Source organism: Anopheles coustani, chromosome 2, assembly GCF_943734705.1.
Source record: "Anopheles coustani chromosome 2, idAnoCousDA_361_x.2, whole genome shotgun sequence".
Lineage (NCBI taxonomy): Eukaryota > Metazoa > Arthropoda > Insecta > Diptera > Culicidae > Anopheles > Anopheles coustani.
The window spans coordinates 12,856,841-12,874,668 of NC_071289.1; the positions used below are offsets into that span (position 1 = coordinate 12,856,841).

The following is a 17,828-nucleotide window of genomic DNA, read 5'->3' on the forward strand; positions in this document are numbered from 1 at the left end:
CTCTTCCGAAGCCTGAGCCACTGAATAGTGAGCCCGTCCCACGCCATGCCCAGGTGGTGGTACCGGATCGACACCACCGTCGTAAACGACGACGACGACCATTCACACACCCATCCCCAGTCTCTGGAGCTGGCTGGAAAGAATGTACTCCAGGCACCTTCGCACCTCTCCAACTACTACTACGCACCCGAGCTAACAAGCGCGACGAACCATTAGATGCGCCCCAAACCGCCCATCGTTTTCGGGGCCACAAGTGCTAATTATGTTATTAAACTCGGGAGAGGCGGCTCGAATGTGGCAGAATTTGGGCGGGTTTATCACCCCCTCCTCCATAGGTGGCCTCTTTACGCCTCCTTCACCCACGACCAGCGCCGCAGAGAGCAGCACCAGGGATTGTGCGGTCGTAAAGCCTTGACATTTAGCAGCTCCTCGGGTAGCGTTCCAGATCGGCGACTTTGGTTGGATGTTGTGGTTTGTTGTATTTTGGGGAGGATCGCCTTAGGCAGAATGGACTGGCTATTGTTTCCGGTACCACGAAGGTGTGGCAGATGGGGATGCATGGGTGGTTCACCGGAAAGGGATGGTTCGTTTCGGGTGCGAAATTCCTCTACGAGAAGAGTGAGCGAGAACACTTTCCACAAGGTGTTACTTTACAACATACGGGAGCAATGTTACACCAAATCGAAATCGATTATGCCCTCCAGGCGGGAGGTCTAAACGAATGCTCCATCCCTGCTCCATCTACCACCCCACAAAGCACTTCTCTGGAAGTCCGTCAGCCATCTGCCGGAAGCTACTTCCAGCCGGTGAATGAAAGGCAAAAAACTTATCTCGCCACCTGTATCGGTTGGGGATGATTTGAAATGCAAATGGCCGGTTCTCGGTTCACAGGTTCGTCCTACACAAAGTCGCCATGGACGATACCGTCGTCGTAGCATCACCGGTTTGATGGACCATTCAAACGGCACCTCCTTAGAATCGTTCTGCTGCGGAAGTGCTACAGCATTGCGACCAAATGGAGAGTGTCTAGCAGACAGATCATACACACCGGTCCATTACCGCCGTGCAATTAGTCCATAAGTGGCACACGGCGTCGTTGGCAGCTTCGGGTTTGGGAAAAGTGTTACCCATAAAGTCCATGTCTGTCCGAGGTACAACTACCGAGGGAGTCACCTAGAGATCTCTACCCGGGATTGCCGTGGATGGATGGACGTACTGCGCCAAAAGGGGAGACTAAAGGAGAACTTCACGCAACGATTCAATATAGTTTACCTACGAGTCGGATACCGAGTGCCGAGTGTTCTCTCCTTGTAGCTTCGAGTGCCTTTTACGAAGTGATCATTTGCGGTAGATAATTTGTACCTTGCCGTGCCGCTGAAGATGGAATGCATTTGAAGTGAATGAATGATGGTTAGATGATTGTCTGTTATGGATATAAATCAAAAGAATTACTTAATGCGATAGCGATTATTTCAACGTAAGTGTTGTGCTGTTAATGCACAAGTCGTTGTTCGCATAATGGGCATGAAGACAATTGCGGCTTAAACTTGGGTAGTTTAATCTTGTTGAAAGGTAACACTTCTGGTGGTACTTAAAACATTTCAGACACGACGCAATTTGGAGTTCTTATGCCAAATTCCTCGGCACACAGAAGTTAGTTCTAGTATTCTGATCATGATTAATATGATAAAAAGCGTTAATTACGACATGCCAACAATATCTATCAATTATAGCATGACATCATGCATGAAATATTGTGGCAAAGAATTTCAATTTAAATGTCACTTCACCATCGAGACCTAATGAAAAACGCAGCACTAGAACGTAAACATGGCAGCGAGCAACAATTGGCACATGCCAACAAAATAGCTTAATTGTACCACCCTTGGTGCGTACAACGAACCGGTCTTATTTGACCCAGATGTTTCCGAGGGTTTTTACTTTTGCCATACGTAAACCTCAGGAAATACCAGATACCGGCAGAGTTATGGAATGGAGTTTTCATAATTTACCAGGGAAAATTTAAGACCCACCCGGCTCTACAAACACACACACACACACAGAGCAACCCTTTAACGAGGGACTGGTTACGGTGTTGTCGCAAGAAAATGGAGTATAAATTGTGCGTCGTCCTGGCGTCGTCCCTTTTCCTCCATGCGGCGACGCTCCGGGTTGGGGAGCACTCCGTGTAACTTTTCCTGGAGAATTTCCTCCCCGAACGTAGTACACTTCGACCACGTGCCCTGGGGTCGAGGACAAATTCCTCTTCATTCTCTCCATCATTTCGTACCCCGACGTTCGTCCTTCTATTCGACCCTCCCCCCAAAAGGGGAGGAACCAGAGTGAATGCGTTTACGCGCCAAATTAAAGCTAATGGGCTTCAACCGCTACCATTGCTGCTGATTCTGCTGTTGCTGGTAGCGGCAAGTGCTAATGCGTGCTACTCCCCGGAGGGAAAACGTGTCCGCCGGCTACGGCGTGCTACTTCAATCAACGTACGCACAACGACAGCCCCCTCCACCACCACCGCACAGGCACATCCATGCAAAACCATGACCGCAAATGTGAATATTATTTGCGAACCACAGTGAGCGCTGGTGAGAGTGGGTACGGGGTAGCCGCATCCGATCTATTAATTTCGTAACACAACGACTTCCGCCCGGCATCCGGAGTCGGCGCGGAGAGCTCGAGGGATTGGGATCGATGGGATTTCCCTTTTTTTTGCTTGACGTGCAGCAGACCCAACGCTGAAGCTATGAAATTAATTAACTCCAAGTAATCTATGCTAATAAACGAAATCTAATTAGAATATTGTCGAACGGTCCACCCGTTATTGGGAGGCACTTTGGCGCACCCCGTTTTCCACCAGACTGAACCGATGACAACCATATGGGGATTTTTTTTAAGTTCAGTCTTCCAGAACTTATATTTCTTATCGACATCAGATATCAAATGATCGTAATTAAGTAGTTAAAACATATTCGCCCGTAGGGAAGGCAGCTCAAAATAGTTAAGTGCACAATGGAACGAATTATAAGCCGTAGACTTCCGCAATGTGGAATAATATTAAGCAAATGAATAGTAATGTCCTCTAGAGGAACTCAGACTAGACGGCATCGCCATTGTGCACAATTTACACGTCGTCGTCCCCTTGTCTGATGAAGAGTGGAGGCACACGGGGCGTGAGATGCATCGTTGTGCATCCAGAATGCGCAATGGCATGATAATTGTTACCGGGGTTCGTTAAGGGGCACACACACAGTGACGCCATTCTCGCGTGCATCGGAGAAGGTGATGATGAACCTCTAAAAGCCGCCAATGTGCCGCCAAAAGCGTTAGTCACTCGGCAAGGTGAGTGCACGGATCAGCGTCGATGGGGATGATATTAGTCACGGAATGCACCGGGTGGTTGACTCAACGACTGCACAATGAAAAGCACCAACGACGCAACCAGCAGGCTGACCTCACCCCGAGTTGACCAATTCGAGAATCGGCTTTCAGATGACAGCATATAAGATGGCCGCCCGCCCGCTTAACGCATAAAGCCCCAACGCGTCGTTCATCAGCGGGTCGCTAGGAAATTGATTGAATATTAATTGACTGACACGCTTCGCTATGCCCGGTGCTTTATCTTCTTCGGTTGGCGGTTCAGCAGAGACCGTTCGTTCCGCGGTTACACATCAAAACCCGACAAATGGCCAACGGCAGCGACACTGGTGACACTTCTGTTCCGTACCGGGCACCCTCCGAACACTAGAACTCCCAACTCCCGGACACATTTTATGACAGTTTTAATTGAATTATTACCACATCGTCATCGGCGGCGTCGCCGTTCGGTCGTTTGGTGGATGATGAGCAAATCATAAACAGCAAAGTATGTGTGGTATGGTGCGACGGTTTCGGTGGATCGTTGGGCGTACTAAAGACTAAATAAGGTAAAACCATAACCCTCTCAGAAATCGGTCTTCCTCAATCGCTCGCCATGCAGCACAAGAAACGCCGCTGCGTTGGAGGACGAATAAACGTACGCAACTCTTGCCGGGCTTCTGGTTTGAAGAGGCGCGTTCTGGTTGTTTTTTTTTCCTTTACCTCATTTCAAAGAAGTCTTTCGGCACGAACCAAAACGAGAAACGCGCCAAGCGAGAACCGCGCTGCCAGCGATAGGAAATATTAAAAAGCTTCACGTTCTGCTAAACCGTTGACGTAAGGGTTAAATGATAACTACATCTCTCGACGATAGTCAACCCTACGGTATATCCGCGTTTGTGTGGTCTGTTTCAGGCAGCACCAGAAATGTTTGGAACCAGGCGGAAATTGTGGTTTTACCAGGCTAACGAAATAATCCACCGACGTATGGTAGAGTAAACGAATAGTAATGAGAAGATTTCTATCTCTCGAGGATTAACCTTCGCCACACTTTACTTCCCTTCCTAGACGCGGCGATGAATTATTGAAAAGCCTTAAAGACGACAGACATTTATCCGTAAAATACCATCGTAGGAAAAATCGGTTGATCAACGTGATTTCCTGCAACGGGTCATACATGATTGGGCCTAATTTTATTAATTTATTTACCCACAAGAGTAAATTGTTGGAAAAATAATTTTAAAAACACTTGCAACCTACATCGGAGCCATTCTAATAATAAATAATTTTGAGTAGTTAACAATCAATAAGAGTTTTTGAAAAGTAACGATCTAAAAACCAATGAATACAATTTTCTATAAATCAAACTGAAGTAAGAAAACATAAAATTGCGTCTTTCTGTATTATTCATAGTTTAAGTACTGATAAATCGAAAGTCTGTTTTCAATTTGTAAAACACAATAAACTGTAAACAATGTGGATTAAATAAAATCCAACAAACTTTGAGTAGTTGGTTTTCATATTTGATGATAAGGCCGGGGATGTTTACGTCCATTTAAAATAAATACAAATCGTTTACCTTGTCAACTCATCGTTTTCCCTCCCTTATGTCAACTCATAAAGCTTTGTCGCGATTTGATGTCTTATAAATAGTCACTCTCTTGTACTCTTTACGATCAAATGAAGCTAAAAATTCTTCCTTTGAGTCATAAACATAACTCAAAGGAAGAATTTTCAGCTGGTTAAAAATGTGGTTGTACTTTTTCCGACAACAAGGATCCAACATTGAACACGAGTCCACCCACCCGTTTTCTTAAGTTCGTTTTTTTTTCCTTTAGGTCCTAAGGGTCCTTCTCCCGTTTATTCTTCCACCCAAGAAAAGCCATAGACAATTGCTCTATTAACACTGGCGACATGATGTCAGCCGGGCGAGCGATGATAAACATACTTCAAACAGCCGTACCGTACAATGGTCCCGGTCCAGGAAGGGCTGTTAAGAAAACGGATCATCCCGGCCCACCCTCGATCCCCCCCCGCTAAGGTTGGCTTGCGGAAAATTCCTGGCAACAGTTTCCAGTTTCCCGCAAAACGGTGCGGGGATTGGGGGGGGGGTTGAGAGAGGTCTAACGCACGCACAATGTTGCGCTACGCTATTATCCTTTATCGCGTCGTCATCTTTAACGGGCAGAGCATTCATCATCCGAACCCGTGGATGCTGGGGAAAGAGGCGGCGGTGCGGCTGCGGCAACAACACGCGACAAACACACCCTGCTGTCCTCGTCGTCGTCGTCTATGTGTCACACGAGTGGAGGCTTTTCCGACGGCAGATATTGCAGCCTTTTCCCCCGAGCGGTAGACATGAACCCCGAACCGTCGTCCAGAAAGAAGCTGAAGGGACGGAGGAGAATGGATGGATTCTTGAATTTTTATTTTCCTGCCAATTTCCAACTAGATGAGGCCATTCTTCTTCCCATTTTCCCTCCCCCCTTCCCCTCGGGTCGCGCGAAAGGGAAGGCTCGGCTCATAAGCTTCCACGAGGCCTCGCGCTCGGGAGGAGTATTCTTTTATTTTCGCTTGTAAACGCGATGACCCACTCCGTCCAAGCGCCACCGCCACCAACCTCCTCCGGCAGTCTGCAGCGGGAGGAATACACACACACACACACACAGTGGATGTAATTTTAATGCTATAAATCCAGTTTTATAGCCCCATCGCTGGCCCGAGGATTCGCCCTTTATACCTCGCGGGGGGTGGTCTATACAAACGAAGAGGCGAGGAAGAAAACCAACGAGAAAAACCAAAACCTCGACCAAATGGTGGACGGGACAGGGAAGGCCAAGAAATGTGTACCGTCCGCCCGCAGCGATGGACGGCAGTGGGTGACCCATCAGTAGAAGTGATAATAAAGTACCCGGGGTAAGATCAAAGCTTTCCCGCCACAAAACTCTCCCCACCCCCCCAGCACCGGAGGCGGCCAAACTGCGTCGAACAGGCACGGGAAGCTCGTGAAAACAAGGGAAAACATGGTGGTGGGGTTCTTCCGGGACGTCCCGAAGGACTTTCGGTGGCGGCAATGGAGTACTCGTTTTTTTCTCCCTCTCTCTCTCTCTATCTCTTTTTCCTCTGCGGTCAACCACCCCTCGCGGGTGAACGACGACGGACGGAGTGGATAATAATAAAATTAGATTCAATAAAAAAAATATACGACAGCATAATTAATCATTTTTATCACTTTCGACGCACTTTTCATGGCTTTCCCTCGGAATTCGGCCGACCGGCGGTAGTGGGTGGTGAAATGGTGCGTTTGGAGGACACGCAGGGACGGCAGGGCCAGCGACGGGTGGAAGCGACTGTTGGTTGGATAATGGTCACGCAACCAACGCGAGGACATGACGCTGATTTGGCTCATCACGAAAAACGACCACCATCAAATCAAAAGTCGGTCCCCGGAAAACTGCACCGGGTGGAAAAATAACATCGTGAAACAATGTTTAAAAATCAACGAAATCGAACCCCCTTCTCTCTTTCTCTCTCCCGAAAGATGGCGGAATGTTTGACGGTAGCTCATATACACCATCATTGATCAACGCTGATTAGCATTCGAGCTTGTTTCACGTCGCTTTCACATGCAGCCGAAGCTTGTGTGGCCAAATCAAATCAGATTCGTGCGGCCACAGCGCGATCGCGAACGGAAAATGCGCACGCCACTGGTTTTCCCACCGGCCGGTTGTGTTAATGTTGACGTCGGCCGGTGCGAATGGAAAGCTGATCGTATGATTAATTCTCGTGGGCCAATGAGAGTGCAACGATGTAGAATGCAACTGCTGCCAACTCACGTGCGACTCACAATTATGCAGTTGGGCAAAAAGGCAAGCGCCGGGTTGAGGAAATTCCTCTTCGGCAATCGGTGGCATCGGAACGATTGTGGAACGATTATTGTAGCACGCTGCCGATGCCAAATTGACGGCAGCTAAATATAGCCTTTTCCAATCTCCGGAGCGGCTTTTAGGTATGGATTTTCCAGGAGTTGGAAAACTGCCAGGTGCGAAATTATACCATTTGAAACAAATACAGCAGAGAAATGATCAATAACGTGGTAAGAATAGTCCATAGCGATTTTGTGCCATCCAACATTATTTCTATATTTATTAAAAGCATATGAACATAACGTAGAATTGGTGTGAACTGTAATTAAAATTTTCCAACTAGTTACAGAAACACTGTACAAATTTACTAGAGCTCTCATTTCATTTTATCAAACGATCGATATAGAACTTATCAGTAAATAACTTCTTCCATGATGTTTATGACTGCTAAATTGTCAGTGATAAAAGAAATAGACTGATTTCTAGGACCTTTTTTAATTGTATATACTCAAATTCATTCGTACACTTCCACTTAATAGGTTCGAAATACACAAATTTGGAAAAGAAGTCTAACTTTAGCATGCAGTAGATATTTCAGACTAATTTCAACCAATTGCAACCGTTAGAGAGCTATGCAACTAATGATACAAGGTTGACATATTTGTTGTTTATACGCTTTGTCTATCAGCTATAGTTGGAGTGTGTGGAAATTATAGAATAATCATAAAATAGTGTCGTGCCGCACGCATCTTACTTATTAAGATTTCCTACCGATTTCCACCAACCTACCAAGCAATACACTTTGAATGCCATGCTGTTTCCACTTTTGGTCGTGTTGTGCTGTTTGGGCTGACCGTGTCACAACTTCCGGACGTACTCCGTCGAGACGCTAACGCTGCACCTTGTCGGGTGTAGGAGCGACTTCCGTCATTATAGGTGCGCACAGCAGCAGCATTCGAACGCATCGCATCAGCACTTCCTACTCTCAACTCCATCTGCTTCGTGTCTGGCGCAAATAAGCGTACAACAGTTTAATTGTGCAATCGACTGGGCACACGATAACCGACATCGAAGATCGGCCGAAGGTCCCAGAGATCGACAAATGTACGGCGTGTGTGTGTGTGATTTTCTGCCTGTTTGTCGGAGGAGTTCCGGCGTAAAGTTGATTCTTAGAATTAATGCAAGCATTTTTTCTCTTTTCATTTTGGCATCAAACCCAGTTTAAGTATAAAGTAACTGTTGGATCGTCTCCGCATCGCATGGCTTCGCGCACGAATGCCCAAAACCGGCAACCAACTCACACGGGCACGATCAGTGCCGTGATTAATTCAAGATCGCCGATCCTTGACCACTCCAATGTCGGTCGGAGTGCAGTTGCAGGGAAACATCGGTAACGGCCACGCGGCGGAACGGCGGCAAACGCTGCATACGGCTTTGCGGTGCAAATGCGATGTTTGTTGATTTTCCAGTATCTAGAGCACGCTAGTTTATGGTGGCGTATGGGCAAAGCTACATTTCACAGCGATCGCTGGCCTGAATTTGATCGCCGACACCACCCGCCATTGCACAATGCCCCGGACGAATAGCAGTCACGAGCGTTTGTTTGCACTGCAAGCCACAAATCTTTTTCCAAGCAAACATTCACCCTCCGGACGCTCCAGACCCGTAACGGAAGGGGGGAAGAGTCAAATATTTTAATGGGCGAATGTGCTCAACTTATCGGCCTGCATTGGGGTCTGATGTAAGACATTAGGGCACCCGAACGATTAATTAAGCAACCGAGATAGCCGCATCTAGCGGCGGCTTAATCATCAAGCGGCTTAGATTAAACACAACCGAGCAACGAAACACCCCTTTCGTAGAGGTTAGGATCAGCAAGCGAAACCGGACATACCGATGCAGGTTTGGCTAATTGCCTTTGCGGATGATCTTATCTTATCGCTTGCAATCGGAAGACGATAAAATGGATGACAACATTCCTTTCATCTATGATTCACAAAGTGGGCGAACACTTGTTTAACAACACGGAGCACAACAGCAGCTTGTGGTAATAATAATGAGATTACAATGTTTTTTGGGGCCGTGTGTTGTGGCGCCATTTTCGATGGATGTTCGAAACTCAATCAAGGTCAAAAGGAGCTTCCTCTATTTGGGAGAACTTTACCTTTCGATTCATGTGAAGTAAAAATGTCTACAAAAATCTTCTGAACACGAACGTTGTAAATTGATTGTAAATGTTTAAGAATCTTTTCTAGCAAAAGTTTGCTGTAAAGAAAAGACAAACTGGAAATCTAACTCTGACATTAGCCTCAATGAGCATACTTGCTCCAGTTTTACGATATGGATTTTAAACTATGCACAGACAAAACAACAGTTGAAAACACAAGCAACTCACTCACTTTCTACCAACTGACCACATCAAGGCACGAAGAAAACAAACATCCCGGTGGTCGTCGGTACAGCTAACTTTCCCGCCAGCAAAAATTAAAACACAAACCAATTAGTTTCCCGATATCATCCTGCGTGCATTTGCCATGTTTTGTTTGCAGTTTTCGATTTAATGTTTTCATTTATTGCTGTTTCCTATGTTTTCCCCTACACTTGCGTTCGAAAGTCACCACGCCATGTCCACGTTTGTCAGTTGCTTCTTGTTGTTGGTACAGTGAGCAACACCCCCGACCCCCTTTTGAACCATTCACAGCCTCAGCCAAAGATTCACCGGCCGAGGCCAGTTCCGCAGCGCCACCAAGAGACACGGCAACAAACCACCGTGCAGCAATTAGCAAGCTTAAGTCGACACTTCAAGCCTGCGTTCCTGGCGCAGAGCGATCCGATTCCCTTTCACTACGGGCCGGCGTAACATACGGCCGGTGCGTCATCTTCGCACCAGACGAGGTCAGATCGCAAACATTTGCGATACCGAATGCTGACGAAGAAGCTCTTGTGTGAATGCGATGACTTCTCGGCTCCGTCGATGCTCTTTGCCATTTCCTGTGTGCTTTTTCTTTATTGGTTTTTGGCTGTGTGCATTTCAATGTTTTTTTTTTGCCTCCCTCCATTTTAATGCCGTCACGCATCATTGGAAGTTTGTTATTTTAATCATCGCGTGTTAACATGGTGTGCGGTATGAGAGATTCAAACGTCTTTTGAAAGTGATTTTTAAGTTACGAAAAATATGCTGAACTAGATCCTAGCATGGGGGTTTTAAAAAGAAGCATCCATGGCTTATCGTATTATTACCTCGAACGTAAACAATTCTCTCTGCTGTGTGTCAGCCTTTTTGGACGAAATTTATCACGGCAATAGCTCGCCCGACCATTGGTTTTACGATGACCCTGACGCCGGCGTTCGTCACAATGCCAGACGAAATAAAAGAAAAAATCATCCCCCGTGCTGCAATCACGATTCGTGGAAGGTAATGTCACTCGGCGTGTGTGAGTCAAAGCGTTTCCCGTCACCGACCGACCATCATCACCCCAAGCAGGTCCGATTCCCCGGAGCGGAAATCGCGATTTTCTGCTCATACCATCCCCCCGCTCTCTCCCGGCCATCATGATCATCATTTACCCACCCGTGAGTGCTGCACTTCACTTTTTGTTTAATGGGCCAGGGTCAATCGGCGGGGTTGGGTGCGGCTTTGCAAGGTAGGACAAAAAGAAAGATAGTGTCTGTCTTTAACCAAAGAAGACGATTTTAAGGAGTGCGATAACGACACTTGGGTGGAAGATTGTTTTGAAAAAAAAACATCGAAATGAACACCATTTGGAACAGAAACATTCCACAACACGGTCATTACCGGGCCCGGTTGACGTAAGAATCACCAGAGCAATTGGTGTTGTTTTTGCTTATCCAAACCGCGATGAGAGACCGATGATTAACGTGTCAGAGGTTTTGTTACACCGCCTCCGTTAAAATGCCGTCGACGCTCGCTTCCTGACCAGCTGATAATAAAGCCGTCGTCGCCGATAGGAAGTGACCCATTTGACCGATCCGAGGGAGGTCAACGGATTGGTCGATCGCGAACGGAAATGTCTTCGTGGAATGCAGCTGTCAGTGAACCAATGGGACGAAACACCAAGACCGCGTCGGTTGACATCAACAAGCTATTAAACAAGCGTGGAAGGCGGGTGATCGTTCCGGATGTGATTAAACCACATCCGAATTGGAAGAGCTGTGAAGCGAGTCGTTGTCGAAAGTTGTTTCCGCTAGAATTATCGGAAATAAATAATCATCAATGAAATTCGACATTCCACAACATCAATCGGATTGTTTGATGAATTGAACACAAGAAGGAAGTTTTCTGAATCAGGCAAAGTAAAAAGGAAAACCACGACCTTCAGGACAAACTTGTTTAAACTGTTCAATTGGAAAAATGAAATACAGTGTGAACATTATAAAGTTCTACAACAAATTGTATTTGGTAAATAATTCACTTTGGCAGATGTGAGTTTAATTTAAGTGCTGCAAACACAGAAAATAAATTATATAAAACATAAAAAAGAACCTAAACCAGGTTTGCTACATCTATCGAATTTCCGATCTTTTCACAAATACGTTTCCCAATGCTTGACATCGAACGAAAAACCTAAACGTTTCATCGTTTTCGAAAAGCACGAAAATAAAGTACAATTAATGTTTCTACTTTTTTATTTTGGAAAAATATTATTGTTATGTTTTGTGGGAGTTCATAATATAAATTTGATGCGTTTAAAAATGAACTGTCACTCTGAACCGTCTCCGTCCAACAAGCGGACGGCTTTCGGAGCAAAAGCAAATAACTCACGCAATCGTTTAGGGTCACATGATTGCTCCTTCCCGTCCACTTTGGGGTAAACGGGGATTGCAGCGACAGTTTACGTTGGCACGCGGCAAACCCCCGCCACCACCCACCCCGTGGCAATTTGCACGGTGGCAGCATATCAAAACCTTGCGTCGGTTGAACGTCGCACAAGCGAGGAATGAAAAAATAATGGAACTACTCCTCACTTCCCACATGTTTCGGACCTGATTGGGATGAAGTGAGGAGCAAAACCTACGAAGGAGCGGAGACTCGGCTTTGAATGACGCGACTTCGCAGGCTCGTTCTTGTGGCTCGGTGCGCACGATATTTATCTCAGTTATTTCCCATGTTCTGCTCCAACGCCGCGCCTCACCACTCGGTGGATGCCACCGGAATAAATGGATATAAGCGGAATAAATAAACAAAACGATGCCGGCGAAAGTTTGGCCTGACAAGTAAATCCTTCTCCTAAATTGGAGAAGGCCTTCACACCATCGCCTTTGGCTTCATCATCGTCGTCGTCGTCGTCGTCGTCATCGTCGTCCTGGTTGGTGGTTTGGTCCTTCTGCGGCACTTACCTTGGGATCGAGCAGACAGCGCTCTAGACTGTCCTCACGCTGGCCGCCACCTCCGCTCGCCGCCGAACCCGCCCGCGATCCGCCGTGATTGCCGTCCGCTTCCTGGCGCAGGCGGGCCCGCTCGACGCGCGCCAGCGTCGGGCTGTCCATGATGGATGGCGTACGGCTTGGCGGGCCGGAATTCGATTCCGACGTGACCCGCATTTTCCCGTTGAGCGACACCTTGAACGGATTTTCGTCCTGCGGCTGCCTGCGAAATGTGCCGGGGCTTCACACGCTTCTTCGTTCGCACGCACCACCTCCTTCCTTGCGTTCCTGGGAATGCGACTCCGGGAGAACTTTTCCTGCGCCACACTACCGATCACTTCCTTCTTTTCCCGAAAACAACCACCAACACCGATCTAACGACGGGTCGTCCGGAGCCTTAACGAGACGTAGAATTATGCACTTTCCTCTCGAACGCCTTGTTTTCTTCCCTCCTTTATCTTCCCTTCGTTATTTCGTTAGCTGCTTATTTTAATTTTCCTGCCCTTCGCCCAATCAAAGGAACCCGTCTGCACGATCGACGGGACACCTCGCCCGAAAAACACTTGATTTCTGTTTTCCCCTTTTACGGAAACCAACAAAATCTTAAATCACACCCTAAGGGCTTTGCCGGACGGGTTTCTACTCTCTTCCACTTCCACTCGACTCAGCTCGCACTTCACTAACACTTTAGCTAACGGGGTGCTTGAGAACTTGCTCGAAAGCCAGCAGACGGTCAGTCATCTGTACGCTAAGAACATTCGATAACGACCCTCCCGGGTGGAAAATTACGATCTGTCGAACGACGAGTACCCTCGCTCTAGGGTCGCTAGTTTTAATTCCCTTTTCCGTCCTCACCGATCAACGGTGAGCAGGTTTGAAGGCAATTTACATTCGAGAATAGAGAAACACGATAAGATGATGCTTTCGCTCGTTCCCGAACAGTACTTTGCGTTTTCAAACAGCAACTATATACCCTTTTCTTGCTTGGTATTCGTACTTCGCTGAACCTGTGGCGCGCCACCGCTGCGCGATCACTCTTCTACCGTTGATTGTTTTTCTTTCGCTTCCGAATTTCTTCCGAAGCGTTAAGGAAGCGGACAATTTTTCCTGCTTAAGACGGCGAGATTACTTAACCGTCATTTTCTGGGTACAGTTTTGCCAGTGCAGATCCGCCGCCCATCATCCGAGCCGGTACACGCTGGCCACGGTTCATTTCTCCACCATATAATCGTAGTAGCAGCGACCCCGAGTTTCCGCCCGTGGGTTCACCTTTCTGCTTTCCGCTGGTTGCCTTTCGCTTTACACCCTCAGCTTTCCGATTGTGCCGTTTACCGTTGTTCCGGGGTTGCCCGCTCTAATGGCTTTTATTATCCATTTGCATCCTCCGCCAACGGTTATACACGTGGTGTATGCGCTTGCGGTTGCATCGGTTGCGCATCGGCAAGAGCAACGCGTGGTCGTCGGTTTTCTTCCGCCAATTTATGTGTTGTATGCTGGGTATACTTCTACGAGTTAGCTACGATATCTTCGTCTTACGCTCGGATGTAGCTTCAAAGCTGGTTGCGGGAGGATTTTTGCACTACGGAGGAGAAGAAATAAAAAGAAAAGAGATACGATTGAGTAAATCACCGAAATGAGAAAATAGGCACAAATGCGAAGCCGACGGCTAGCCTACGTAGATTCGCATCCGGTTGGTCGAAGAGTTGCCTTCGAACGGAAAATATATTTCAGAAATTAATACCAGGTTGCTAAGGAGGGTGCTTTGATATCATAGACCTTAAAAACAAGGGGGTCAATCCATATACGCAAGCAACCGGGTTCTTTTTTTCACTTCGGTCAATCTTTATTCTACTTAATCAATCTAAACCTTAATATTTCACTTTCTGAAGGATGCTCCCACTTCTATCCTTACAGTTTCATATCATAAGCCCTAGGTTTCACATGAATACCCAAGTTATCGGATAACATGAAAATTTGACTTTCCTTTCCCTGTACTTTAACAAAATGGTCAGTACTAAAATGCTAAAGTACTTTTCGATCCACCTCGCGCTCGAGCCTTACAGGTCAGCAACACGCCAAGCTTTCCATTCGCTTTCCACTGCCCGTGTTTTTTTTTTGCATCGGAAAAACAACACCCGTCCGTCGGTGGTGGGGAAACGATACGGCGGGGCGGCTGGAAAGAAGATAAACACCATTTCTTACGACGACGGCGACTACCACTACCACCGGAACGCTACAATGGTCGGACCTTGCCGCTTCCAGGGGGTGCGCCATTCGCAAGGTGCGAGATAGGGAAAAATTTAGCCCATTCGGGGTGTTACACTTCCACCCGCCCCTTCCGATTCCATCCTAGCTTCTAATCTACCAGCCGCATGATGTGGCGGTTCGCGCTAGCAAAGAAATGCATTTAAACCCCCCAATTTCTGCGCGCCGCTGGTTGTGGGTTGATATCAAAAACTATTCCTCGATGAATCTTCAAACTCAGTTTGGCGTAGGATTTATCTTGACGAGCAGTTTTTGTTTTTTTTCCTTCTGGGATCGTGCTTTTATTTTCCTTTCTCGATACGGATCTAGGCCCCAGAGCGGATTGTTTCGTCTGCCTGCCTATTGTCCCGGTTTGGCATTTATCGGAGTAAAAGTTGGCCACAACTAGGTAACCCGTTCTTCCGAAAATTAAAAATCCATCTTTCGCTTTTTTTTTTAAATCGAGTCGCTCGTTTGGGAAGACGAACCATCCGAAGTCTCGAATCCGAGCCAGAGTAGGTTAAGAAATGACGCGGCACGCGCAGAAATGATAGGCCACGGGCTCGATTAGATGATGGATGGGTGGATGGAAGTGGCAAGTTACGACACACCCCACGAAACGAAAGCAGCCGTCCGGAAGTGATCCCCGTGGCGCGGTTGGGTCGCGTGCTACGAGGTCGCCCACTTCTGGTGGGAAGAAAACAAGGCAAGAAAAAAACGCACGCACACAAACGGTTGCAGCAGTAGTAAGATAAGATGGAACGCGGCCACTCGCGGACGGAATTGCGGCCACTGCGTACGAATCCAAATCCGTAGGAAGTACCACGATGGCTCACTGTAGGCACTGTTTGAGGACCGATCCGTGTCCACCAGTCAGTACAACGGGCGGAAACTGTGGAAAGTCTAAAGGTCAAACACGGCGTGACACGGCTTTTCGTGTGCCTATTCCCAAATCTGACCTACGAATTCCATCAAGTTGCAGGACGGGGCCTCCGGCACGCACATCGGAAGCTACCGCACGGTGGAAAAACGTGTCTTTACGGCGTGTCCCCAAAGTGTCCGTGAAACGGTCAATATCTTCCGCCTTCGGGGTGATGCGTCACGATGATGTCGTGCAGTCGCTCTGGGAGGAGTATTTCCCCCTGCGGGTTGGAAGCGATAAGGGGAAGCCCTTACTGCACGAAGGAAACCGAATGAAATGGTAGGCCGACTGGTTGGTTGGTTCCCCGGAACCTAGAAGTAGAAGTTGAGGTAAACAAACAGGAACACAAAAACCACTGTTCCAATAGGGAAGCTATAGGAGTGACTTCTAGCTAGCTTCCTTACAAGATCAACATACAACTTTAAGGAACACTGAGCAAGGGAAAGCCGTTAAGGTCATCGTTAAAGCTACAAGAAAGTAACTGCATTTACACAACACAGTCACTTCCACTCGGTGATGTATCAGTATGTTTGTTTGTGGAATTCCTATTTTCTATCTTGAATTGCTAGTTTTATGATCAACAATTATTTACTAAACATACCACCCAAGTTGCAAGATAACTTCTATCTAAACGATTACCATTCTGTTTCGCAGGCAATATTGATTAGTTATAAAATAAATAGAATTTTGCATTTAAAACATGCGTTTAGTCACCGATAAGTTTATGAAACGAAATTCAATGATACTTCATAATTGGATTATTCAATTAATAAAGTTCATCTCTTACTATCTCGTAATTCTTATAAACCAGTTGCTAGTATTTCTGGGCAAAAAACAAGTATTCCAGTAATAAAATGTAAGATACAAATTATAATAAATATTACTTGTTTTCTTTGAACTGTGTTAAAATAAGAGACTATTTTTATACCAAAAAAAATGAATATGCGAAAAGATTAAAGTAAGATAAAAATAATAACCAAAAGCTCTAGGCTTTAGCCCGCTATGTGCTCACGCTACTTACACTTATCAGTAGCTGAGTTTTATAATAAGTAAAAGTCTGTGGCTATTATAAGCACAATTAGTTAACTCTATAAAGTCTTGTCATGTTTCCTTTTAGTGGGCATTCGATGGATGGATTATATAAATGTCAAACAAAATAAAATCGATAAAAGATTATAATTTTCACTCCAATAAAATGCGACTGCCTGGGGCTTTCTTCCACCTCCCTTACACCCATACAGGTAGGAACGAATAATTGTAAAATAATTCCAAACCCCATCGGGTTTTGGTTTACGATTCGTCGGTGATGGATTGGGAATGTTACCGTTCACGTTTTTCCTCCGCACGCGTCAATTTACGCGGAACAGCGATGAAACTCGCCGATAAGATGATCTTAGTCGGTGGATAGTTTTGTCTCGTTATTTCCCCCTTGCCAGCCCAATTTCCAATTCGACAATTTTCACCGGTTTGCGACCATTGCGCTCGGTCAGAAAACCAGCACACCACAATCGATCAAAAATGTTCCTAAGAGCTTGTGGCCCCACATGTCGGAGAAAGAAAAAACTAACGCAGAGCACAGCGAGCAAACTATAACATTTTTATGACCACCAAACATCGATGCCAATGCGCGTATAAAGTGCATAAAAATGGCCCTCTTCGAATGCGAAATGGCAAAGAAAGCCTCTTTCGGTACCAAATATTTATTTCCGATGTAGCAAAACCGGCACACCGGCTCGGGGCACGCCGTTCGGGGAAGGTATATTACTTTCTTTTCCTTTTCGTTTGGCCCAGTTATGATGCGCCTTTCGCGTTTCGCGATCGAACGATCTCTGGTTCAACTCTTCTCCGCTTCAGTTTCACCCGGTTATGCGGTTCGGTTTCATCATTTTAGGGGCCGATCAACATTTGGAAGTAGAGTTTTGCTTCTTGTTCTCTTCCTTTCTTCCGGGTGTTTGTTGTTACGGGAGAAGGTTTTTCTGTGTTTCGCTTCGGGATTTTTCCAACCCACTGTAGTAGGCTTTGTACGCTACCAAAAAGTCGCATTC

At 46.5% G+C, this 17,828-nt stretch overlaps 1 protein-coding gene across 1 annotated transcript in view; it reads right to left on the minus strand.

The window, feature by feature from the left end:
- Window positions 1–17,828, minus strand: part of LOC131267007 (uncharacterized membrane protein DDB_G0293934) — a 107,941-nt gene that overhangs the window by 87,517 nt on the left and 2,596 nt on the right. Inside the window, exon 2 of the mRNA XM_058269738.1 lies at window positions 12,591–14,196. Coding sequence (XP_058125721.1) covers window positions 12,591–12,794 — 204 coding nt within the window. The 5' untranslated portion in view covers window positions 12,795–14,196. The remainder of the gene's footprint in view (window positions 1–12,590; window positions 14,197–17,828) is intronic.